The sequence below is a fragment of the Spermophilus citellus genome, assembly GCF_964194105.1.
Source record: "Spermophilus citellus genome assembly, chromosome: 17".
Lineage (NCBI taxonomy): Eukaryota > Metazoa > Chordata > Mammalia > Rodentia > Sciuridae > Spermophilus > Spermophilus citellus.
Window position 1 is genome coordinate 66,621,339 of NC_138199.1, and position 25,103 is coordinate 66,646,441.

The window sequence follows — 25,103 nt, forward strand, 5'->3', positions numbered from 1 at the left end:
CTCTGGCACTTATGAGCTGTGCAGCTCTAGGCACATTTGCAACACCCCTGAGCCTCAGCCTGGTTATCAGTAAGATGGGGAAATAACACTGCAAAGATTAAAGAAGACCGAATGCAGAACACTCAGCACAGCACCCAACACACTGAGTTTTCTCAGATCAGTTGCGATAATGACATCAATGACAACTGTGCTGATGGTGGCGGTGAGATGGAGAAAGAGGGGGAGTTGAGGGAGGTAAGTGGGGACAGTCAGCAAAGGTGGTGGAAATGGGGAAGGCGGGGGAGGGGATGGAGTTGGAGGTCGGCCATGGTCATGGTGGTAGAAATGGGGGCGTGGTGGGGAGAGTCATCTAACATGCTATCCTATTTATGTTCTTCTGTATTGTGCTGCAAGGAACCACTCAGCTCAGCCATTTGTCCGATGGAGGCTGAGAGCTTACTCCAGGAGAATTAAGCAGGTGATGTGTTATTCACTTTCTTTCCTACAGACTTTCTGGATACAGAGACAGAGGGGAGGAGAGAGACCCTGGGCAGATCACATGCACAGCCAGGCTGTCCCTTTTCAAGGAATGCAGTCACACTGGCAATCTTACATCACAGAGTCTCTGAATATACAGTGAAAATCATTCTCCACCTGGCGCAGAGGAGGGCTCCCTCCATCATGGTGCCACTGGACATGGGGGGCACCTTGCCAAGCTAGTGGCACATCTTCCATTGCAACAATCTCACTCCTAAGCTACCAGTGAGGAGCATGTCCTTGGTGTCCTGGTCTCCAGAACCCTGTGCTCCATTGGTCAGCCCACCTGACCCAGCTCACTTTCTGCTTCTGATACCTATCGGCAGGCAAGGAAACTGAAAGAGGAGGAGGGAGAACATCTGTTTGCAACTCTTGAGTTTCCAGAATCTCTTCCACATCGCCCACCTCCCACCTCCCAGAAGAAGCACCTGACCCAGGAAGACACTGAGGCACTGGAATTAACCCCAGCAGGTCGCAGCCAGAGGCTGCTTCTCTCTGCTGGGGGGTGAGGTGACCATTTCCCAGAGATGGGCTGGGGCAAGTCACATGGGTTATGGACAGCTTGTCCCGCCAAGCCAGGAAACGCAAAAGCGCTCCCAAGCCAGGAAAGCAAAGTGCTTCAAGCAATGAGAAGCTCATCACACACTAACGCCCTCTCTTCTGCCATCTCAGTTGCTGGGGCCTGGATCTAAGGCAGGAGGAGAGGGAGCTGAGACACACAGAACAGCTTTGGCTATGCAGAGCTTCCATTCTCAGAGAATTTTATATTTCTGCTTTGAAACCTGTGTTCTACATCTTTCTTCTTATATTCCTTTCCAAGGTGTGGTATCCTAAACAAAAAAAAAAAAGTCCCAGCCCTTACAAAAGACAAATCCGTTCAAGGCCCTTGCTACCTGACATTCATACCCACCAGATACAGGGCATGTCTTCTCTGAGCCTGGTGGTGCTTGGAGGCTCACCCAACTCTATGCAGCTCCTCCTGATGACCCAGTTCTAACTCCAGAGTGGGAGGAGCTGGCAATGAGTACTGTGAGTGCAGAGAGAGAGGGGGGCACCTGGCAAGAGGTGGGGGAACCGGTACTCACAGGGCATCGGTGCACCAGCCAGTAGGCCTTCTCCTGGCAGTCCAGCGCGTACCTGTCGGCCTTGTTCCTTTCCTTTCCAGCCCTGGGAAAACAAAAGCCATGATTAAGGCCATAACCCTTTGCATCTTTTAGTCCATGATGGTCTGTGTTCTTGGCGACCTGGTCTGCTCACCCAATCTGTGCAAATAATTCGCATGCACCACGATAATAGCAAACGCTAATTTCACACTCAGGCACTCAAACCTCTTTTACACATATTAACTGGTTTGATCCTGGTTAACGCTCTCAGTGACCTTTGCTGGCTTCGTAATTCAAGGAACTGAAGCAAAGAGCAGTTGAACGGCCAGCCAGGACCACACTGCCAGCACGTAACAGAAATGGGACTTGAACCCAGAGTCAGGCCCAGGTCCAGCTCTCCCTGACAGCACTGGGCTGGGCTGAGGTAGACCGTGTGGCCATAACCAGCTCTAGAATCAAACAGGCTTCATACTGGAGCAGGCGGGGATGCCCATCTGGGCCACCATTGGACCCCCTGGCTTCGTACTGGGTCCCTGCTTCGGTAAAGAGCATAGTTAACATCTGCACAAGCTGTCAGCCTCCTGCGATGGGGACATGCAGGCCTCAAGGACTCCTTTTTTCCTCCCTGATGATGAGTTCTTTTGATCACTCCAAAGAGTTCAGGCCTTTTCTGAACAAGGAGCTCCAATGATCACACCACCGGCCCTACTCGGTCCCATTTCCGCGGTGAGCTGCGCTCACATTCATTACTGCTTGTTTTCCCAGGCGACAGGAGATGACGCACAGGCCCGCTCCACCATGGAGTCTGCAGATTTATTTCCCCGTTAATGTTCTGTGAACAACACAATAACATCCAGAGACCAGATGGGTGAGCAGCGCCACTCCAGCGGGCTGTTTTGCCAACCTCTTCTGGAAATTAAATATAAACAGTGTCTCTCCCCACTTCCCCTTGACAACCTAACTGGATTTTCTACCAGGTTAACTAGCTGGTGTCCTCGGGAGGATGGCCACACACAGCCTGCGGCACGGCGGGGTTTCCGTGATGCTGGACGGCCCTAGAAACAGTCCGTCTCTAATTCACACTCGTGGTCCTGTCTGGCTTTGCTCATCTGCTTCTCTGTGACTGATATTCATGGAAGAGGGAGGAGATAGATGGAATCCAAGAGAGGCAGTAAACTCAGAATTCTTTGAGTCGGTCATATTGTGATTTTTCTTTAGCAAAAGCATTTGCTTAATCATTCATTCATTCATTCATTCATGGATTTGTTGATCTTCCTCTATGTTTCAAGCTCTGGGAGAATGCTGGTGAGCCAGACAAAAGTCTCGGCTTTTGTGTAGCTTCTGATCTAAACACTACACAAATGGTAAAGAAATAAACATAAGATTGCAAAGTGCATAATATGCTACAGGGAAACAAACATTCAGGTAACGCAATGTAGAATCAGGGATGGTCTCTGTGGTGATTTTTTAAAAAATATGTCTTCAATTTTTTGATACTCCTTCCAATGACAAAAGGGTCTATTTTCCCTCCCCTAGAAACCAGGTGGGCTTTGTGATGGTTCTAACCAATATAGTAGGTCAGGCTTGGTGCTGGGTAATTTCTGAGGCTGGACCACCAAAGATGGGACAGCTGCCACCCTCCTCACTGGACTACAGGTTCTGGAAGCTTCCACCACCTGTAAGCAATCCACTGCCCTGATGCTGCCCTGATGTGAGAAGCTCAAATGACCACACAGAGAGGCCAGAGTCTATCAAACAAGAGCAAAGAATGCCAGCTAGACCCCAGCTCTGAACAAACCATTAATGTCCTTCCTGAATTCCTGTCCTATGGAAATCATGAGAGACAATAAAATAAATGTTGCAGTTTTTAGCTGCTAGGTTTAGCATAAGCTGAGTAACAGCTAATCAGAAAGGCCTCTTTAAGGAAGAGAGATTTGAAGTGAGCATTCTCTCTGACAGCTCAGAGGACAGGTCAAATGACATGATCCCATCTGGGTTTCAAGAATAAGAACAGGGCTGGAGGTGCAGCTCAGTGAATAAAGCCACTTGCCTAGTATGTGTGAGGACCTACGTTGCATCTCCAGCATCAAAAAATGTGTGGAAGGGGTGGATCAAGATAGGAGCCCAGAAGCCAGTTGGGAGGCTATTGCCATGGTCCAGCTGATGGTGATTTGGATCTACCAGGGTAGGAGCAGTGGAGATAGACAGAAGTCAGATTTAGCTCAAGGAATTCTGCTAGAGGAGGCAACTGGACCAGAGGACTGGACATTGGGCATCGTCAGGAAGGAGTGGGTGGATGAAGGTTCCTCATACTGAAGTGGAGAGGAAGAAGTTTGCCCAGTGAGATAAAGACACATTCAGATATGGACAAGCTGGGTTTGAAGATGGACAATCATGAGGATCTTGAGTAGGCAGCTGGGTGCTGAGTCTGGAACTCAGAAGAGGGGGCTCAGCTTATATAACAAAGGGACTACCTCCTGGGCCAACCTACACAGACCACACAGTTCTGTGCTGAGACCCTAAATCTGAAATGAGAAATGGCCTTTGAGTTAAGCCGTGGATGAGTGGGGAAAGCCAGCCTCCTGGAAGGAGAACCTTTAGGGATGGCTCATTCCATGGTACCTAGAAATGAATGATGGAGAGAAATTCTCCTTGAATCTGGGCATGCAGAGCATTATCCAGGGCCTGCAGGGTGGATCTGACGTGCCACTGAGAATAACTCCAAGCCATGAGAGCTCCCTGGAGGGCTTATGTCAGGGCTGGTGGTGCTTTAAGTAGCAGGGACCATCCTCCATCCTGCTCAAAGCAGAGAGGTGCAGGACGGTATGGAGGGGCTGGAGGGAGGGAACCCTAGGAGGGCAAAACTGGTGCACGGGATGGAATTAAGTCCTACTAGCTCTGACTCTACCACTGCCTTCCCTTACCAAGAGCCTCAGCCAGTTCATCGTAACTTCTGTAAGCCTCAGTTTCCCCACTTGTAGGGGTGAGGGGTGACAGTGAGTACTCTATGCATTCCCCCACACCAACATAAGATAAGACAACAACCAAGACCTTACCAAAGTCTTGCAAACAAATATTAGTGGTGACAGATTAGAAAGCTGTCCCCCTGTTGCTTTATCTCAAATGCACCCAGGTAGAGACATGTTCATGTCTAAGGAGTAGGGAAAGCTCTATCATGAAGGCTCCCCCAGGGCAAGAAAGCCATTCTACCATAAGGCTGTGTATTTTTTCCTGGATCGGCACTCCCATATGACAATACTAATGGCTATTCCAACTCCTAGGCTGTTTCATTAAATGAGGTCTCTACCATGCAGCCAACGAGCCAATGGCAAGTCTAGACTTTCCAGGATCCAGACCTATCAGGTGAGTGAGGCTGGGACAAACAGAACCATCCAATTTGATAATCATGAGTTCCGGTCACCAGATATTCCTTGGCCCTCCCACTTCTCAGACCTATGGCAGAACTGTATGGCCCCGCTCTCTGGCCCCTGAATTTGAGCAAAATCATCTGAGCTGTTTTGCTGACTGAATGGTGAGCACTAGAAACAGGTGTCACTTTGATCTGCACAGGCGCTCGCTCCCCTACTGCAGCAACCCACGAGGCCCAGAGGGTGCCGCCCCTTCCGAGTGGGTCCTGCACTGAGGGAGGGCATTCCAGGGACCCAGCTGAACCACAGTGGACATGAATATGAACAGAAATTGACCTGTGCGCTCTAGTCCCTGAAGAGTTGGGGGCTGTTTGTTATAGCAGCCTAACCTCGTCCTGACCAATACACCCTCCCGCCCTTCGCTGTTCCCAGCATCTCCATCTGACTGTCATTGACAAGGCAGAGCCCCCTGGGAACTTTCAGCTCTGATTCTAACATGGATACGAGGCACATGCGAGCCTGCACCAGTGCTACCATTTAACAATGCACATCGCTAGTCCGAGTCCTGGGCTCTGCGTGGAATTCAGCGGTGCGCCCTGCAGACAACCATGCTCCACCAAGTCTAGACCTTTGAGGGGCCCACTGGTGGTTCCAGCACGTGAACCTGATTACACCCCAACTCCTGTTTAAAATCTTTCTCCAGCTCCTGGCGGCCCTCGGCGCAAAGCCTTCTCACGATGGGCTCTTGCTAATACCTCCAGTGAGAGTCTGGCAACTTCTGCCTTCTCCATGCCCCGCCCTCTCCACGCCACGGAACTGCTTGCAGCGGGTGCTTTCCTGCCTCCAGCCTCCATATTTGTCTTCCTCCCACCCCATTTCTCCTCCATGGTCACCTTCATGGTCCTTCACCTGGATACAGCCTATGCGGCTACTGAGTTCAATATCACTACTGCAGCTGGCTCTGCAAACTCCTGCCCTGTGGCCTTCATGTCACAGTAGCTTCATGTCACGGCCAGTTCTCTCAACCCACCAGGCCATTACCTTTTATTCCCGACGCTCAGCCCAGTGTTTGGCACTTAAATGCCCAATAAAGGTTTATCTTAATGAAAGGAAACAAAGAAGGGAGGAGGGCGGAGAGACAACCAGAGGACCGAGGTGACCCTCTTTCACTCACCTGTACTGTTCTTTGGCCTGCATAATGACAAAGTCCCACTTGTAGTTGATTTTTTTGTTCAAGAAATTGTAATTTTCCTAGAGAAAAGAAACAAAATGAGAACAGTGAGCCCGTGAAGCAGGGCAAAGAGCCCTCCACCCACGAGGACATGACCCGGGCTCCCTGCCACTGCCGGCCCGACCCGGTCCTCTCAGCCCATGCTCCTGAATGAGGCTCATTTCATGGGTTGTGTGGGATTCTCAAAAGCTTCCACCATGACCTTGCTTTTCTCAGTTGTGTTGGGTTTTGTTTAAAATAAATGTGACCCAAATCTGATTAGAAAAAGAAAACTGGGGACGGAGAAGAATATGGAAACTCAACATTTAACAATGGAGTATGAAAAAAAAACCCACAAAGATAAGCCTTATCATTGATATGATGTTGGCCCTTTTTAAAATATATATGTATATTTCTAAAGAATTATACCTCAGCAGCAAGATTGTTGCCCTATGCCAGAAGTGTTAGCGTTTTCAGGACTAGGATGTATTCTGGGGGAAATCTGACTCGCCTGTCCTGAAAGAGAAGCTTATACTACTGTTTTCACATCATAAACTCAGGTTCAAATTCCCTAATCAAGGGCTGTCCATTGTCATACATAATTAATTAAGTCATATTGTCTCAAGACAAGCAAAATGAAGGGGGTAGTCCCTGCATGCCCAATGGCCTTTCAGGCAAGGGCCTAAATTATAGAGAAGAAATTGAAGCTTGGTATGGGAAAACTTTACTTCAGTGAGCTGCTTCTATACAAATAGATAGATGGATGAATTGGACAAATGGGTGGGAGGGTGGGAGGTGAAGAGGTAGGTGGATGGGTGATTGAATGGATGGGTGAGTAGAAGGATGGGTGGATGGGTGGGGAGTGTAGATGGTTGGATGGGAAGGTGCATGAATGGATGCATGGGTGGGTGGATAAATGGATGAGTGGGGCAGGGGAATAGATGGATGGATAGATGGGTGGGTAGGTGGATGGATGGATGGATGAAGGGGTGGGTGAATGGAAGACTAGATAGGTGGGTAGATGGATGAATGGGTGGGTGGTGGATAGATAGATGGGTGGATGGATGGATGGGTGGGTGGGTGGATAGATAGATGGGTGGATGGATGGCTCATGAGGGTATAGATGAATGTAGTAATGTGGGGAAGAGGGGAAAAAACTTACAATGATATTCCACTCAATCATAATGAACTCTACTTGAAAACACTTCTGTACCTTTTCATATTCTTCTAAAATTCCTTTCTTCTTGATATTTCTCTTGGCTAGATAGATGGCTAGAAAAGAAAACAATGACATTTTCCATCATCATCATCATATTTCAGAACTCCCTTGGCCGCCTCTCTCTTCAGGAGGCTGCTGGGCTGAGGTCAGAGTGCTGGAGAGTGCTCAGCCCACCGGGTCCCTGCCCCTGGGGGTCCCAATACAGATGACTTAAAGGTCGTGATGACAACAAGACAAATGTCACAGAATGCTGAAAATAAATAAGCAATCTGTCAAGCACACCCCAAGGCAAAGGTGGGGGTGAGGTATTTACCATAATCTGTATCTTCAGCGGGCCACTGCTGTGTGGGCCAAAAATACGGCGTCTACAAAAAAAAAAAAAAAAAAAAAAGGCAGGGAAACCATGCTTCACCCACTGGGTTCAGACAAAACCACCTTATCCCTCTCCACCACTTCTGCACTCCTGACTGTGAGGACATGAGGCCAACCAATTATCTTTCAAATAAGTTCAGCCCCATGAACACCCAAGGTCAAGGCCAAGTCTCACCTGAAATCTGTAGAGACTGCTGTCAGGCTTGAGAATGAGATTCTTGGGGTCTTGCAGGGGGTAAATGTAGCCATACTTGACAATGAAGTTACCCAAGTTCTGTGCCTCTGGGGAGAAGCAGTTCAGACATGATTGTCAGGAGCAGGCCCCACTCCCTCACCCACCAAATTCCACGAGCAGAATCTAAGGAGTGGAATGGTGGTTCCTGAACTTGACTATGGACAAGCACCAGCTGGGGAGCATGCCAAGAGGATCCCCCAGGTCCTGTTCCCAGGACAGCTCAGTAAGTCTGGATGGGAAGTAGTAAACCTAGTACCGCAGGTGGCCTGCTGCAGGTGACTTGGGGGTGATGGCTGGGGAAGCCCTGATTCTTTGGATCTAGGTTCTTTGGATCTAGAAAAGATCACATGAATGGTTGCAAATGTCTCTGCTTAACCAACGGACACTTCCTCAATTAAAGAGGAAACAGGAAGGAGGCCATGTTTACTGTCAAGTGCAACTCACCTGCACCCCGGGTCCAGATCTTTCCACTCCTACCCGCCTCACTTTAATTCCCACCCCACCTCAGTTGTTTTGGAAGCAAAGGCTTCTTTCTGGATTTGCATCAATTAAGGGAAAACTTTCCTGTTCTTTCTCAGAAACAGTGGAAGCAGGTAGCTTTTCGTGCTCAAGAGAGGGATGCATCCCTCAGCCTGCAGGCCCACCCTGCCCAGGGCCCCAACCTGCATCCATATCATCCTTGAAGGTTTGAGATGACTTGTTCCCCAGCCCCCACCCTGCAAGTCCCACTCCCTCCCCCACACACCGGACCCTCAGTTTTCATGCCTTCTTTTATCAACAGCCTTTTTTCTAGGGTGAAGTCTGGTCCCCAGATTCTTTCTGCTCCAACATCCCAGCTTGAGTACACTGATCAGACACACTGCCAGGTTCAAAAGCTGCCCATGGCTTCCTCTTGCTTATCTCCAGATAAGGCAGAATCTGCCAACCTGCTAAGTGGACGCCCACCCTGTCACCACCCTCCAGAGTAAGCTGATGTCACTCCTCCCAATCCCCCACATGACCCCTCCATTTCCTGTTCATTCCATTCTGACCCCACTGCTCCTGCTAGTCTCTCCTTCCAGGAAGATCTTCCTAACTCTCCTTCCCCCATTCAGGAGCATCACTTCTTTCCAGACCAGGGACATGCAGCACCCATTCTGGGAAGCCTTTCTAGATCTTTCCAGCTTCCCACTATTTACACACTCTCCATATTTTGTATATAATAATTATTATTTTGTCCCTAAATTATCATGTTTTGCTTCTGATTATTTTATGCATGGAAGTGATGTCTCTCCAATTTTACAAGGGATTGAACCTACAGGTGTTTAACCACTGAGCCATACCCCCAGCCCTTTTTATTTTTTATTTTGAGACAGGATCTCTCTAAGTTGCTTAGGGCCTCACTGAATTGCTGAGGTTGCCTCTGAACTCTCAATCCTCCTGCCTCAGCCTCCAGGGGCCGCTGGGATTGCAGGCATGTACTACCAAGTCAAGCAGGTTTCTTAGAGGTAGGCAAAGCCTCCGTTTCATTTCCCACATGGTGCAGTGGGCACCGCAGTCGGCCATAACTGCCCATGCAGGACAGACCCTCACCCAGGTTGGAGATCCAGAGACGCTGGATGATCCATTGTAGAACATCGCCTCCTGCAAAGCAGAGAAGTATCTGGTCATTGTCACAGCATCCTGACCCATCCTTGGACAGCCATGACCTCTTCTGTGAGGTCACCTGGCCAGTCCCTCCCGGCTCGGCTGTGATCATCCCCACCACCGCCTCCCACTTGTATGTCCAGTGCAACTCTGAAGCCTGCAACTCAGGGCTATCGTGATCTGACTCCAGCAGATCTGGAGCGTAACCCGACCTTCACACACTCACTATCAAGCTCTGTTGTTGTGCTTATCTTTTACCTTACGAAAACTTGTGCTTGAACCTCCGTTCATCAGCCAGACAGCAAAGAAACTAAGACTAAACACTGGGAAAACAGACCCAAGGCCAGCTGTTGGAGGGGCTCTAGATAGAGCTGAGACACATGGAAGTAAAACAGAACCAAAGATGCGAAGAGAAGAGGGGGCTGAAGGCCCCGCTGGCTCCCCCACACCCCCTCTCCCAGGCAGAAGGCCCAGAAGGCAGAAAGCTAAATTCCAACCCGGCCTTCAGGTTACCGTGAAGGTGTTTTATTAGGGTGGGAGGAGGGTACCTATTTGAGTAACGGGTTTCAGGTTGATTTATATCTTTGGACCGTGGAGTGGGGCTTTATTTGTGTTCTTGCAGGAGGCCCTGCAAGTCTTAGGGGCTGGTCGGGAAAATCACAGAGGAAGATGGGCATGGGGTGAGGGAAGAGAGGCCGGCAGGGGAGAGTCCAGAGAGGACGTGCACACCAAGGTCTCAGATTTATCTAAGGCCGAGGCAAGCAGCCAAGTTCCACCAACGCGACCCCACAGAAGCGCTCCCTGTAGGCGGGCAGCGGCATCTCAGAAAGGCAAGGTGCTCTGGGAGCTCACTCAGAAGTCCTCTTCAAATGCCAATGGCCACTTCTTCCAACCAACTTCCTCGCTTTCCAAGGGCCACGTAGGGTCCCTGCCTGCAAGGAACTGGCATAAAACACACCAAAGAAGAGAGCCAGAACTCAAGACCCCTCTGCTTGCCTCCTCGTGGCTGGACAGTCATCAATGACACTTCCGTCTTCCGAGGCAGGGAAGAGACATTACTGGAGCCCTCCGGGGAGGCCCCTGTGGTCCACTCACATGTTACAGATAACACGACCCTCACCGTGGCTGGCTGCCGACACCAATGGCCAGGCATTTTCTCTATCAATGCCCACAAACCACCACTACTGCGTCCAATACTTCCCCTCCTATGACTCTTGGCCTGGCTGTTCACAAGCAAAAGCTTCACCTAAAATCAGCTTAAAATCCTAGGCCTGGACCAAGTCGCTGTTCCCCCCAAGCCTCTCTTCTAAGCTACACACAGCGATGTGCAACCTGAGAGGCAGACCCCACCGATGGCAGACTGGTGAGCTCTTTCCACCAAGGAGCCGGGGCTCTCATCCTCTTCTCTGCTTCCCAAAACAGACCCAACGGGGTGATGGCACCACCAGCATCTGACTACAGTCTGTGCTGATAGACAGCAGGCTGTCAGGGTCACCTCTACCCAGGAAACCAGATGGCCACTTGCTGCCATTGGCACTACAGTTGGAGGACTAGGGCTCCTTCCTGTGTTCTTCTTCTACAGCGTTGGAATTTACCCCTGCGGGAGGAACAAGGAAAACATGACGGGGGGCTGCCTTACACAATTCTGGAAACCAAGAGTCCCCATGTGTAAGGAAGGGGAAAAAAACTACTCACATCTACAGCAGATAAAATGGACTTTGGCTTCCAAGAGCCGGACTCAAATCCAAGTTCACTCATGAACAGACTCAGTGACATGGGAACCCGTTACTGAACCATTTTGTATCCCCAAAGTCCCATGAAGAAAGGAAGTGGCCATATCTACCTCTAACCTCACTGTGAGTGCTAACAGACACGGCACGGGGCCCACCCATCAAGTATGTGCCACGAGCTGGGCCCTCACGTAGCGCTCTCTCATCTCATTCCCGCCAAGGGTCTCTCGGACAAGGATGGCTATTTCTGCTTCCGAATGAGATAACCAACTAGGGCTGCGGAGCTAGAAGGGCACTTGAAGGATCTGACCTCAGCGGGCCTGACTCTGGGTCAGTGCCCTTTGCAAAGGTTCCCCCCACCACCTGGAGGACCAGGACCCATCGACACGATGGAAAAACTTTTAGGGACCACCCTTGATGCACATGGCCATGCTAAGCATTGAGATTACCTGTGGAGCAAGACAAGACACCTCTCCTCAAAGTCCCCTCACCCCAGTTCAGAATTAATGAATTCAAGCCAGAAATTATTCATGACACCCAGAAGCAGAGAAGGGCCAGGGTCAGGGATGCCTTTAAGAACCAGTGCCTTGGGCTGGGGATGTGGCTCAAGCGGTAGCGCGCTCGCCTGGCATGCGTGCGGCCTGGGTTCGATCCTCAGCACCACATACAAACAAAGATGTTGTGTCCGCCAAAAACTAAAAATAAAAAAAATATTAAAAATTCTCTCTCTCTCTCTCCTTCTCTCTCTCTCTCACTCTCTCTTTAAAAAAAAAAAAAAACAGTGCCTTGGCTGCTCCTTTAAAGATGGGGGAGAGCAGAGATACCCTGAAAAGCATGCCCACTGGCCCCTGCTCTTTGGGTGCACAGGGATGCTCTGGTTCCCCCCTTTCCCACATATTTCCTCTCCTTCCTGAGCTGCCTTGTGGCATTCCACTCACTCCCCCTTTCCCCTCAACAAGGCTGGCTTCCATCTTTGGTTGCTTGCACTCAAGAAAACTTGAGTGACACATTGCTGGTAGGGGCACCCCTTCTTCCAAGCAATCAGAAAGGGGAGGCAAGACTAGGGCACCCTGAGTGAAAAGCATGTGGCCAGGTGACAGGTGGGGCCGAGGGCGAGCTCACATTGAGCACGGCACAGTGGCGAGTCCTGGGCTTGTGTCTGTAGCACCCTCTGCTTCACCAGGCATCAAGCCTTAGTGGGACACATACTCATCCCTGCAAAGCCAAGGTCATCAAGCACAGGTAACTGAACAACCGAGAGGTATTCTTCTGTCGGTCCAGCCCTCCCTCCTGCCAATATCCCCCAGTGATGCTCTGCCGGCCCCTGGACTCACACACAAGGAGGAGACAGCGGCTCCATCCCTGTGGGGACCTCAGAAGGCCCAGGTGTGAATTAGAAGGTGGGGAAGGGTGGAGCAAGACAAAAGCCATTGTTTTTTTTCCTGCCAAACAGCACTTTGTTTTCCTGCTGATTTCATTAAAATAAAACAAACAGCAAGAAAACATAAACCTGACATGAGGCCTTCTGTGATGACCTTCTGGGAGAAATAACTTCAAGTGACCCCCTGAATCCTTTTCTCTTTCTTTTCTAACCCTTCAGCAGAGGAAAACGGTACTGTAGGAATCAGAAAACTTATTCTGTAAAGAGTGAGCCAGTAAGCATTTCAGCTCTGTGGCTCCTGACGCAGCCTCTGCGTGGCTGGATATTTTAACTCCCCCAGTATGGTGTGAAAGTGGCTGTAGACAATGCCTAGGTGCATGGACATGGATGCGTTTCAATAAAACTTTATTTACAAATACAACTGTGGGCCACATGGGGCCTGTGGGACCAAGTTTGCCAACCCCTTTGTGGGGGTCTGTTCCAGGCCAAGAGTAGGCCACGAGTTACATCACCTGTCATGGCGTGAGGGACACTGGTGACCAGGACCCTCTGGTTCTGCATCTTGACCCCCGTCTCTGGGTTCTGCATGTCCTTCACAAGCGCTTCAATCTGCAAGACAGAGCAAGAGAAGTCATTTCAGAGGCTTTTCATGGCATTGAGCAGGATCCAAAGATACAAAGGAGGACGCTGGGGCGTCCCATCTGGCACAGGAACCTCGAGGGCATCGGGCAGCTTTGATGCCACCACCCACAGACGCAGACACCTCCCCGGCTGGGAGGCCCGGAGAGATTCCTCCTGACATGGAGATTCTGGGAGGCTTTTAAGAGCAGATGGGCCTTAACACCAAAGGCTTTGGCTGGAGAGAAAGTGAGAGAACGTCACGGTGAGGGCACGGAGGAAGACAGTGTCCCGTGAGCAAGAGGGACAGAGAACAGACAGAGGGCAGATCATAGTGGGCCTCGCATGCCACCCCCAGGTGTGGGTTTTATTCAAGCGGCCATTGCCAGAGAGCATTTTGGAGATGTGACCGTGACAGAGAGAAGAACACTGAGATGGGAAGACAGTGGGGTGACCTGTTCAAGGTCACCGCATGGTCCAGGCATAGACTGCTGGACTTCCACCCCTGCCGCCTGCCACTTGGTTTCTTCTTAGCAAGGCAGCCAGATGAGGCTTCCAGTCCAATTAGGATAATTCCTGGACCCCCTCTGCTTGGCCATTCTCTGCCACAGCTATTTCTCTTGGAGTGAATGACAAGGTCACTCTGCTGGTCTACATGGTTGGGATCTCCCTTCTTCTGATTCTTGTCTTACCACTCCCCACAGGCTCCCTCCATATTGGTCCCCCTGCTGCTCCCAACAATATCAAACATGTTGCCACAGGGCCTTTGCTCTAGCTATTCCCTCTGCCTGGACCAGTCTTCCAAAAAGATCTATTTATCTCACGTTCTCACTTCCTTCTCCTCTGAGGTCCCCAGGAGACCCATGCCAACGATCCAACTCAGAGCTGCAACCCTGAACTCCATGGTTGGCTCTCTTGATCCCCTGCTTACTTCTATAGAACTCCCCATCGAACTTGCAAAGTGACTTGCCTGTTTATTAAATGGCTTATCGTGTGTGTCCCCTTGCTCTTGGAAAGTAAGCTCTGTAAGCACCTGTCATTAGCCTGTGGTTGCTTGCTACTGTGTTCCAAGTGCCTGGGAGAGTGCCTGGCACACACAGGGTACTCAATAAACAGTCAATGCATGAATTAATAAGTACGTGAAAACAGCAGCGAGAAGATGGAAGGAGGCAAGACTCTCAGAGCCCTCAGGAAGCGAGCTCATCTGCACTTGCAAGGAATCCGGTAGTTCAGTGAAAGGGCAGAGAACAATGCCAAGGTCATGACCTATAGAACCAGAGTTACCAGTGAGCAAAATAGAAAATGCAAAAGAAGGACGGGGTGTGGCTCAGCGGTAGATCACCCGCCTAGCGAGCAAGGGCTCTGGGTTCTACCCCAGCAAGGCAAAAAATGAAAGGTGAGGGCGGGGGAGGAGCACCTTCTGGATGCATAGGCTGCAGCTTTGGTATGTGAGCTGTGAAGGGGCCCTGAGACACCCACAGTGTCCGGTAAGGGACTGGAAATGGCTGCCCCAAGCTGAGAAGGACAAGGGTCAGAGCTATGAATTACAGAGTCATAAACATCCAAGAGAGTGTTGAAGCCAAAGAAAATTGATAAATTCTTCCAAGGAAGACTGAACTTCAGGAAGACGGCCACAGGACAGCTCTGATAATCCTCAGCATCGTGTACCCCATGTTTACTGTGGTTTTCCCCATACAAACCCACCTGTGGCTAAGCTTAGTGTATGAATTAGGCCCATCAGAGATTAATAATGACTAATGATAAAATAGAACAACTCTAACAATATACTAACAGCTATGTGAATGCCCTCCCCCTCTCTTCTCTCCAAATAGGAATTTTCCATTTGGTTCTCTCAGGCCAGGGTTGATTGTGCATATCAAATGGAATGAAGTGAAACCTCCGGAGTTCAGTCCCTAGAACCAGGGAAACAACCAATAAAGTCAAACCATGGATAAGGGGGCTACCGCACAGGACGACAGGGCAGCTCAGGAGGCACAGCGAAGAAGGTCAGTTCACCATATCAGCAGTGCCTGAGCAGTGGGTCCGGAGGCAGAGCTCCCAAAGAGGACCTTAAAAAGGTGAGCAGGACGTGGGCAGCAGAAATTAGAAAGGAGGGTGGGTGTCCCAGCAGGAGCAGGGGCTCAGAATAGGCACCAGCAAGCAGAAGGAGAAACCTCCCCGGGCCCCTGGCCCAGCGCTCAGCTGGACAGATCCTCAGGGAGGACTGCACCTCAGACCAGCCTGGCCACATCCTCGCCGATGCCCAAAGAAAAAGAGCGCCCCAACTGACCTGCTTCCCCTCAATTTAACTGACTTGGTTATGTCCTCATTTTTCTCCTTTCATTTAAGGAAATAGCACCCCAACCCCCTACAGCCCGTGACAATGAACTTCAGGAAGGGCCTTTTATCATTCGAAGGTGAACCCCAGGGTCCCACATCCCCTGTGGAGTTTCTTTCTCTCCCAACTGAAGGATTTGGGGCAACACAGTGACCTTTCTGAATCTCCTTCCTCCGTCATAAAAATAGGGACCAAGATAGTACGTATCCCACTAACAGATGTGATTTTGTAATCTCATGGAATCTAATTAAGTAACTGCTCAAGAGCATTTTATAAGAAGAAATATATATTACATATGTATAAAGATAAATTGAATATCTCTTATCCAAATACTGGGACTAGAAGTGTTTAGGATTTCATATTTCTTTTTTTTTTTTGGGGGGGGGAAGGGGTTCAGAATATTTGCACATACTGCAATGTTTTAGGGGTAGGATCCAAGTAAATACACTTAGGTTTCATTTACCCCTCATATATATAGTTGTATTTATGGTGTACATATACACCCTGTGCAAATACTAGAAGGTGATTTTATATAGTATTTTAATAATTTTGTACACAAAACAAGTTTCGACGTGGACTGTTCCACTTGTGGTATCGATCATGTTCATGCTCAAAATGTTTCAGAATCTGAAGCATTCGAGATTTCTCATTTTCCCGCTAAAGATGCTCAACTTGTGTAAGCATAAAGATGTATGCTTCATAAGGAGACACACATGTTAGTTGTTATCATCATTAATAGTAACACACTGAGCACTGTAATCCCAGCTACCCAGGAGGCTGAGGCAGGGGGATTACCACTTTGAGGCCAGCCTGGGCAACTTAGCAAGATCCCATCTCAAAAGAAAACATCAGCAGCATTCATACGATTAATGCATTTTATAAACTTTGCATGCACCGCCATGTTCAGATGTCCAGGAATAAAAACCTGGTTCTGCTACTCAAACAAAATCAGGTACTTCTTGAGCACCTACACAGTGCCCCTGCACTGTAGGGGATACAGCAAGGTAAAAGGCATACTCCCAGTCCTTGGGGAGTTGCAGAGACGAGTATGTGAAAATCAAGAGGGCAGGCACCGTGGTGCACATCTACAGCCTCAGCACTCAGGAGGCTGAGATGGAAGATCGCTTAAGCCCAGGAGTTTGAGACCAGCCTGAACGACATAAGGAGACCCTGTCTTGAGAATAAAGAATTAACAAATATAAAAGCAAAGAGTCTGGATTCAGAGAGAGCTCAGTTCAAATCCCTGCCCCAGTTAAGATGCTAGAGGCCTTAGGTAAATTCCACTAAGACTCATTCGTGTAGAATAGAGATTGCAATAGCACCTATATTATCATAGAGACGTTGTTAAGATTAAATGAAATTAAGCATTTAAAGCATTTAGGACAAAGCTATGCATGAAGTAAGTATTTATGAGATTCCAACCACAGACTAAATTATACACCAAGAAATAAGAAGGCACTGATGGGCGTAACAGTCAGGAGAGGAGGATGGTGTGGTGCCCTCCAAGGGCCGGTGGCGTGGAGAGGCCTGAGCTTCAGGTGAAAGGGTGGATTGGGAATCCTTGCACACCGTGGGTGGGAGGGAAACTGATGTCACCACTGTGGGAAGTAGTTTGGATACACCCCCAAAATAACAGAAAGAGATTCAACAGTCCTGCCTCTGGGCATAGAGATCCCAAAGAACTGAAATCACGACTAGAAGAAGGGTCTGCCCTCCGTGTTCATTGCAAAAGCTGAGGTGTGGAAACCACCTACGTGCCCGCAGACAAATGGACAAAGATAACTTAGAGACACATAAGAAGAAAATTCTGCCATACACAATATGCATGAACTGTGGGTCATTACAGTTCACGAAATGAGACAGACTAGAAGACAAATGCCTCCTGGTCCAAATTTATGAGGTCCTTAAAAACAGGCAAATTCCCAGAATGGTGTTTGCCAGGGGCTGGTGGGAAAGGGAATGAGAACTTTCTAATCAATGAATATAAAAATTTCAGTTATGACAAATAAGTTCTAGAAATCTGTACAATATAATACTTGTAGTTAATAATGCTGTACTGTACATTTAAAATTTATTAAAAGGGTAGATCTCCTGCTAAGTGGTCTTACCACAATAAAATGAAATTGAAATTGAAATTAAAAAAGAGAGACTGACCCAGCTGTATGCAAGGTAAAGGTCATTCCAGGAAGCCCCGAATTGCAAACACTCTCCCTGTGCCTTTCCTCTTCCCTATACAGTCTACTCCTTCCTGCACCTGGAAGGCTTCTTGCCTTTCCAGGAGTGTGGGACAAGGTCCCAACTCAAGGCTGAGGGGTGGGATTTACTAGTTCCGTCTTTGATGCAAAACCAGCATTTGCTTTTGAACCCAAATCTCTAAGAAATGGGCTGAGATCAGGTCACGATCAAGACCGCTCCCAGGCACAGAGTGACTCAGCCGGCCAGCAAGACCCAAGCAGCATCAGGGACTCCCTGAGCAAGACAGACTGCAGGCTTCATCTGCAGGCTGTCCTGGCTCACGGAATTGTCTGGAATGGAGGACGTTCATTTCAGATCCACTGGAACTTATAGCCCTTAGCCTTCTGCAAGGTCAGAGCTTGTCAGAGTCTCCAGCCATGGGTCAAACATGAGGGGTGGCAGGAGACAGAGAAGCAAAGAGACAGGCGGGTGCTGCAGAGAGGCTGGGAGGCTGCTGCTGCCCCTGGGGATGGCCAGGGGAGATAGTGGACTGAAAGCCCATATAAATCTGAGGGCTGTGGAAGTGACTCTTCTCAGAGTTCTTAGCCAACGATGCATCTTGGATTTATGTGGTATTCCAAGAAGTCCTGGATTTTCTAATGTCAAACTTCAAGACTCCCCTCTCTCATATTAGCTGCCAGAAGAAAGGCTGTATTCATTTTAAATATTTTTATTAGGTGAAACAACAGCATTTTGTGGAAATAGGGGGCCCATATGGAATCCCACCTTGTAAGTTAGAAACCTGAGATTCTCAAAAGTCAGAGTTGATTCTTTGTCTTTGCATTTAAAAAAAATTATTATAAAGGGTTCGAAAATAACTTTCAGAGGAGGAATAATGAGAGTTATTTTAAAAACACAATGAGAGGAGTCAGATTTCTTTCCAGCAGGTGTGTCACCCTTCACAGAAAGAAGGAGCTGTGTGGGAGGGGGCCTCACATGGACCTTGGGAACGTTTTGAGGGAGTTCAGCATGCTGAGTTTCCAACCAATTTTCTTCAGACTTTTCTTGATGCAAATTCTTGTGAGTGGTCTCTTCAATCACCTGAGCAGGAAATGGCAGGATTCTAACTCATGGCACTGAGAAATGCTGTCATACACTGAATCGTGACCGCCCCCAGCCCCCTCAAGTTCATATTGTGAAATCCTTACCCCCAGTACCTCAGAATGTGATTGTTTGGGGGAAAAGGGTCTTTAAGGTGAAATGAGATCATGTGGACGGCCCTAATCCTATATAGGTTTGGAAGGCACTAGTAGGAAAGATGACATGAAGACTCAGAGAAAACAGGCCAAGGAGAGAGTCCTCGGATTAAAACAACCCTACCACAACTTGCTCTCAGACTTCCAGCCTTCAGAACTGTGAAAAAAAATAAATTTCTGTTGTTTAAGCCACCCAGCCTGTGGTGCTTTGTTATGGCAACCTGAGCTGACTCATACAGACTCTTTTCTATCCTGAATCAGAAAAATCCCTTCCCCACAGAGAAGACAGACTCAGTTGCTTCCCAGGTTGTTCAGAAAAGCCTTGCTTTTCTTCTCCAAACTGCTGCAAACTTTCCTACCAGCCTCCTGTGACCTGCGGGGCATCCCTCTGGAGATGAGAGCAAGCCACTGCCTTCCCCGCCCTTGAACATCAGTGCCCCTCTTCAAAGCCACATCAGCTTCCAACTCCTCATGAGATGAAGAATCAGCCCGATCGTGTTCCCAGGCAACACATAAATGCCACACAATCAGACTACCACCGAGCCCCGTCAGGCCCTGCATTGGGTGTGGGGGGTGGAGGGGGAGATATCAGCCCCACAGTTCTTCTCTTGGATGCGTGACTGCAGGTGTGCCAGGGACCCTGACATCGTGAAGGGATCAGAAACGCTGGCTTTGACATCCCACCCACCAGGCCCACGCTGCTCCACGAATTAAGAAGCTGTCACTCACTGCAGAAGATCTCAGGGGCTGGAATTTTCCTTTAAGCTGGAGAAGGTTCCCAGGGGAACAATAATAATCATGACTTCCCCATATCGAGATGGGGGAGGTGACCTCACAACAGTTGTTGTTCTAACAGGAGGGTGAGCTCTTTCTAATAAGCCCAGCCACAAGGAGTCAGTGGCCAGCCCACCCCAGCCTGCACCATGCCGTGGCCCCCGTGTGATGACCCCAGCCACCAACAGTGATGGGTGACTTCCAGTGACTGTGCTTTTATATTTCACACATCTCTTTTCTGCCCATTAAATCCGGCCTCATGAATGTCTGCTAACCCCCTCCTGGACCGTCAGGTTTTGGCTCTTCACTGGCACCTGCCTCCAGCCTCCCGCGTGTCCCCTGGCCCAGGGGCCCTCAACCACAGCCCCACCAACATTTTCAGCAGGATCACTTTTTGCTTGGGGCCGTTCAGTGCATTGTTGGATGTGGGCATCTCTGGTCTCTACCCACTAGATGCCAATAAAAGCCCCAGTTGTAATAACCCCCCAGTGCATCTACACATTGCCAAATGTCCTCAAGGAATGTCATCTGTGCTGCCCTTCAAACCGCCTGGGAAGCTTTCTTTCAAAGACCAATGCTTGTCAGGTGCAGTGGGGCATACCTGGAATCCCAGCAACTCAGGAGGCTGAAACAGGAGGATTCTAAGTTCAAGATCAGATCGGCAAGTCTGATATTGAGGCCCTCAGCAACTGGACAAGAATCTGTCTCAAAAAAATAATAATAATAAAAAGGGCTGGGGGTGTAACTCAGTTGTAAAGTGCCCCGGGTTCATCTCCAATACAAAAAAAAAAAAATTGCTTGAGCCCCCACCCCAGGCCAGGCCAGCGTAATCTGAAACTCTAAGTGACTTGATATTGACATTTTTAAAGGTACATCCAGAGTTGGAAAGCCTCACACTGTCTCATCAGAATCATCCTTCTCGAATGTGAATCACCTCATCATGTCCATCCCTGGTTGACATCAGAGAGCTTCTTATTAAACACATAGAGCATCAAATCCTCAGCTTGTCATAAGAAGCCCTTCAGTTCTGGGCCCTTCTCACCTACCAGCCCTGCTGTCCCAAACCCAAACACTTCTTCTGCTCTCTCTGGGTCAGCACTCCTGACCGCTGAGCAGCCTCCAAAACCACCAGACTATTTCACACGTTTGTGTTTTGTACCTGTCTAAAATGTCACTCATCTTCCAATCTCCTGCCAAAACCAAAAGACTTGTTTTTCATAACTCAACTCTGCTGCAGGTCCCCCCGAGAAACCTGCCCTGATTCCCACCCCACTCCCCAGGTGGAGCTGACCTCTACCCCTTGGTGGAGCCTCCAACAGTGTTTGCCATGGTCCATGGAACGTGTTTTTCTCCTAATTTACACATCTGTCTGTCTCCAGAGACTCTAACCTCCTTGGTATCCTCAACACTGGGACGTCAGTGCTCCATTATCTGCACTGAATGGAGGAATGATACAAGCAAGTGATACCACTTTCTTCCCAGGTGGTCAGTGTTCCTCTTCAGCAAAATATTCAGTATTCCTCCTTCCCAAGCAAAAAGAAGAGGAGGAGGAGGACGAGGAGGAGGAGGAGAGAAATGGAGCCACACAGGAAATTCAAATCATCTCACGAGGCTTCTTTCTCCAAAAAAGTCAGTCCCATAGTGAATCCCGGTAACTGGAACCCGCTGGGACATGGTCCAGCACCAGAACTAAAGCCCATGGTGCTGGAGCCACAAGAGTCCACTCAGCTGTGTCATCAGTCCCCTGTGTGTCCTCAGTTAAACCCCAACAAAGCTCCTGGGCAGGCTGGCCCTCCATCTCTTCCCACCACATCCTAAACCAGCCCAGGCATCACAGGTGGGCAGCGTCTGGGCTGAGGGGCAGTCTCCCCCGCATGGAGCTTGAGGTGAGCACACAATGCAAGAGCCTTAGGAGTTGCAGAGGGAAGGGCCCTTGACCAGCTCTGCTCTCCCCAGTGTGAGACACCGCCATGTTGGGGGTAGCTGGAGTTGGGGGAGGCACAGGAGACCTTGAGTGAACTCTCCTAGCTCAGGAAAAAAGAAGACATCCCTTCCATCCTCTTATTCACACCAGGGGTCTTCTTAGTTTGCAAATCTGTCAAAAAGCAAACCACACTCAAAAGTTTCCAAGGGCACTGTGGTCCCCTCTGTCTCACCTACCTTTCCACACTCCTCTCCCCTCCCCTCCAAACTCCATCCATTACAGAACAACCCATCCTCAGACCCACCGGATTTCCCGAGCCTCCCTGCCTCAGCCCATGCTGTTCCCTCTCCTGGAACATCCTTCCCCCTCTCTGCTTGGAACACCCTCCTATGTGTTCTTCAGTCCTCAGCTCTGTGTCCCCCAGACACACTGAGCCAGGTCTTCCCACAGACACCACACTCTGACCCACATCATGGGGAATTTCACAGCACTGTATTGCTTTGGGGACAGGTGGTGGCCAGTCCTGTATTTTTTCCTGGTTCCATCACTTTGTGACTGTATGACTGGCAAGTGGCTTAACTTCTCCAAGTGTCAACTTCTTCCTCCATAGAACAGTGACCCTCCCCACTGTCTGACGGAACAGATGAGAGGAGGAACGTGAGTCCTCTGCCAGGACGCACAGGCTTTGAACCGGTGGAGAATGACACCTGCACCCGGGGCACATTTCAGGCTTCTCCAGAAGGCTAGACGTCACCTCCAGAAGGTGGACAGAGTATGACAACTGTCCTGGGGTGCCCAGGCTGGTGCATTGCTAAGAATCCCCTGGCACAGGCTCCCGACACCTGTCTTGCAGCCTTTTGCCCTGCTCTCACTTTAGGAAATCTGTGACGTGATCAAGGAACTCAGAATACGCAGCAGACAGGGTTGTTGATGGCATGAGGCAAAGAAAAAAATTATACTGGAGGTGGGGCAGGGTCTGTAGGCACAAAGAAGGTCACTCTGCTGAAGGGTCAACAGAACCCAGCTTCACCGAGGAGTGGCTGGGAGTGGGGTATGAGAAGAGGAGGAGAGGGAGGTTGGCAGAGCAGGGAGAGGGAGGTTGGCAGAGGGGAGATAGGACTTAGAGGAAGCTGGTACACGAAGGGGCATGGGACAGACTCCCAGAGAGCAGGGGAAGTCACTGAGTCAAGAGCCCCTGAGAAGCATCCTAAACTCTCCTGGTCTTCCACTCCTGGAGGTGGAGGGCAGGGGGAGGGAAAGCTGGAGAGAGGCTGCAGCAGGGGGCAAGAGCAGAGTCATGCGTGGCCACACTGAGAAGGGTGGATGGAATCCTGAGCGTGGGAAGCCACTTAGGGTTTTGGGTGAAGGAGATCATCGTAGGTTTGGGAAAGGAAAACAGTGGTTGTATGAAGAATGCCATGGAGGAGGGGTACATCGAGTGGGAAGGGGAAAGTGGGGTGAGAGCAGAGGCCAGGGTGGAGGAAGGAGACTAGCGTGGAGGAGGGGAGGCTGGGGTGGAGGTGAGGGGGGCTGAAACGGAAGGAGAGGCTGGGGTGAAGAAGGGGAGGCTGAAAGCAAGACACCAGGTAAAGAGAGAAGACTCTACTAGATTCTCTTCCATCTTGATGGAAAAGAATGCCCAAGATTCAATAAAAGCAAGCTGAACGTCTCTGGAAAATTATTCTCTGAGTCCCCAAGTCAGAGCTGGGTGGGAGAAGAAAGCAGTCCTGGGATAAAACCCAGAAGATGGTGTCAGGCTCTCAGACACTGGACTTGGGCAGTTTCTTTGGCTTTGAGGAACTGGCATCTGTGATACTGGCTTTTTGGTTCTTTTCCGGCAGGACAACATTCAGCCACTCTCAGTGGACAGAGCGTGACAACTGTCCTGATGTGCCCAGGATTGTCCAGGCTTTAACACATTTAGCAAATCGAAACGGTTGGTCACTGACTACGCCAATTTGCTTAGCTCCTGGGGCTCAGGGCAGGGCCCAGCTTGTCAAAAGCATTCAGCTAATTCTACTCAACAGGATAAGCCTAAGAGGATGGACACCACACAGCGAAAAGTGGCTGCGCTTCGGAAGGGCAGACGGGTGACCTGGGACCTAATCCTCTGTCGATCTCTTCCCACACTCGCTAGCTCAAAAGCCCAGAACAAAACGAACCACTTCATCCCCCAAACACATCACTCTCCAAGTGCTCTCCACCACCACCACCACCCTCCGTGTCCATCCAGAATGGACACCCTGTGCCTGGTCACTTGGTCTGAGAAAGCATTTACAACAGACGGGACAAGGTTCTGATGTTGCTGCCAGCCACTGTCAGAGGGAGATTCAAGTGCCCATCCACAAATGAGGGCTCTCTGCACATTGTAAACAGGGTGGCCTTGATTCTACCAATCACATCATTTTCATCGTCTATGTATACCCACAAACATACTTATTTTATAATCCTGAAGTATTAGGATCAGAAAAACATGGCCAAAAGAAATGTTGATTTATCATCCGGATGTCTTACAACAATACCGGCAGGTTGTGTCAAACCTCACAGCCTCGGCTGAACTGCCTCTGGCACCCTCCTCTCCGAGTAACAGGTTGTTTCCAGCCTCCGGCAGACCATCATAGCTGGCTCCAGATTCTCCACTACAGTTTCCACGAAACCCTCATTATTATACTCTTTAAGAGCAACACACAAAGCAGATAAGTCATTTCATACCATCTAGCGGCGCGAACCGCCCCAAAGGGATGCCCCGCCACTCCTGCCCAGCTCATCCTCGGACTCTCCCCAGACTCGGACCCCGCCCACCTGCCAGGGCCCAGGTGTGGGCACCCGGGTTACCTTTTGGAGAAATGCCATCCTCGGCCTGTACTGCTGGCCCTGGTGTCGGATCGTCATCCTGGACCCTGGATGGATCTACCACCACAACACAAATGGGAGAGAAGAGGGAAAGCCCCAAGTTAGCAAGCCAGCCTGGCCCCCCCAGTCTGGGCGTCGACCGTGATGCGCGGGGCGGGGAGCGCGCAGAGCTCCGGCTGCCGCCCGCGGCCCCTCGACTCTCCCTCGCACCCGCCGACTTGCAAAGCCGCTGGAATCCGCGCCAGCCAATCAGCGAGCGGCGCCGCGGGCTCATTAGCATGCGCTGCAAGGGCGCGCACCTGCCACCAGGGGGCGGCGTCCGGTCCTACCTGTACCCCGCGGAGCCTCAGGTGAGACCAGCAGGTCAGGAGGGAGCCTTTTAACCTGGGCGGAGTTATGTACAAA

General features: G+C 49.9%; 1 protein-coding gene across 3 annotated transcripts in view; it reads right to left on the minus strand.

Annotated features, from left to right (window-relative positions):
• RGS9 (regulator of G protein signaling 9) overlaps positions 1-24,817 on the minus strand; it is a gene marked incomplete at its 3' end in the record, with an annotated part of 65,968 nt that extends 41,151 nt beyond the window's left edge. For all 3 annotated transcript variants that reach the window (XM_081272317.1, XM_081272316.1, XM_081272318.1), the window contains exons 1-8: positions 24,681-24,817; positions 13,273-13,369; positions 9,596-9,646; positions 7,964-8,070; positions 7,730-7,781; positions 7,411-7,469; positions 6,162-6,238; positions 1,602-1,683 (exon numbers count right to left, since the gene is read on the minus strand). In XM_081272317.1, the coding sequence (XP_081128443.1) occupies positions 1,602-1,683; positions 6,162-6,238; positions 7,411-7,469; positions 7,730-7,781; positions 7,964-8,070; positions 9,596-9,646; positions 13,273-13,369; positions 24,681-24,737 (582 nt within the window). In that variant the 5' untranslated portion in view covers positions 24,738-24,817. The remainder of the gene's footprint in view (positions 1-1,601; positions 1,684-6,161; positions 6,239-7,410; positions 7,470-7,729; positions 7,782-7,963; positions 8,071-9,595; positions 9,647-13,272; positions 13,370-24,680) is intronic.
• Positions 24,818-25,103: the final 286 nt, after the last annotated feature.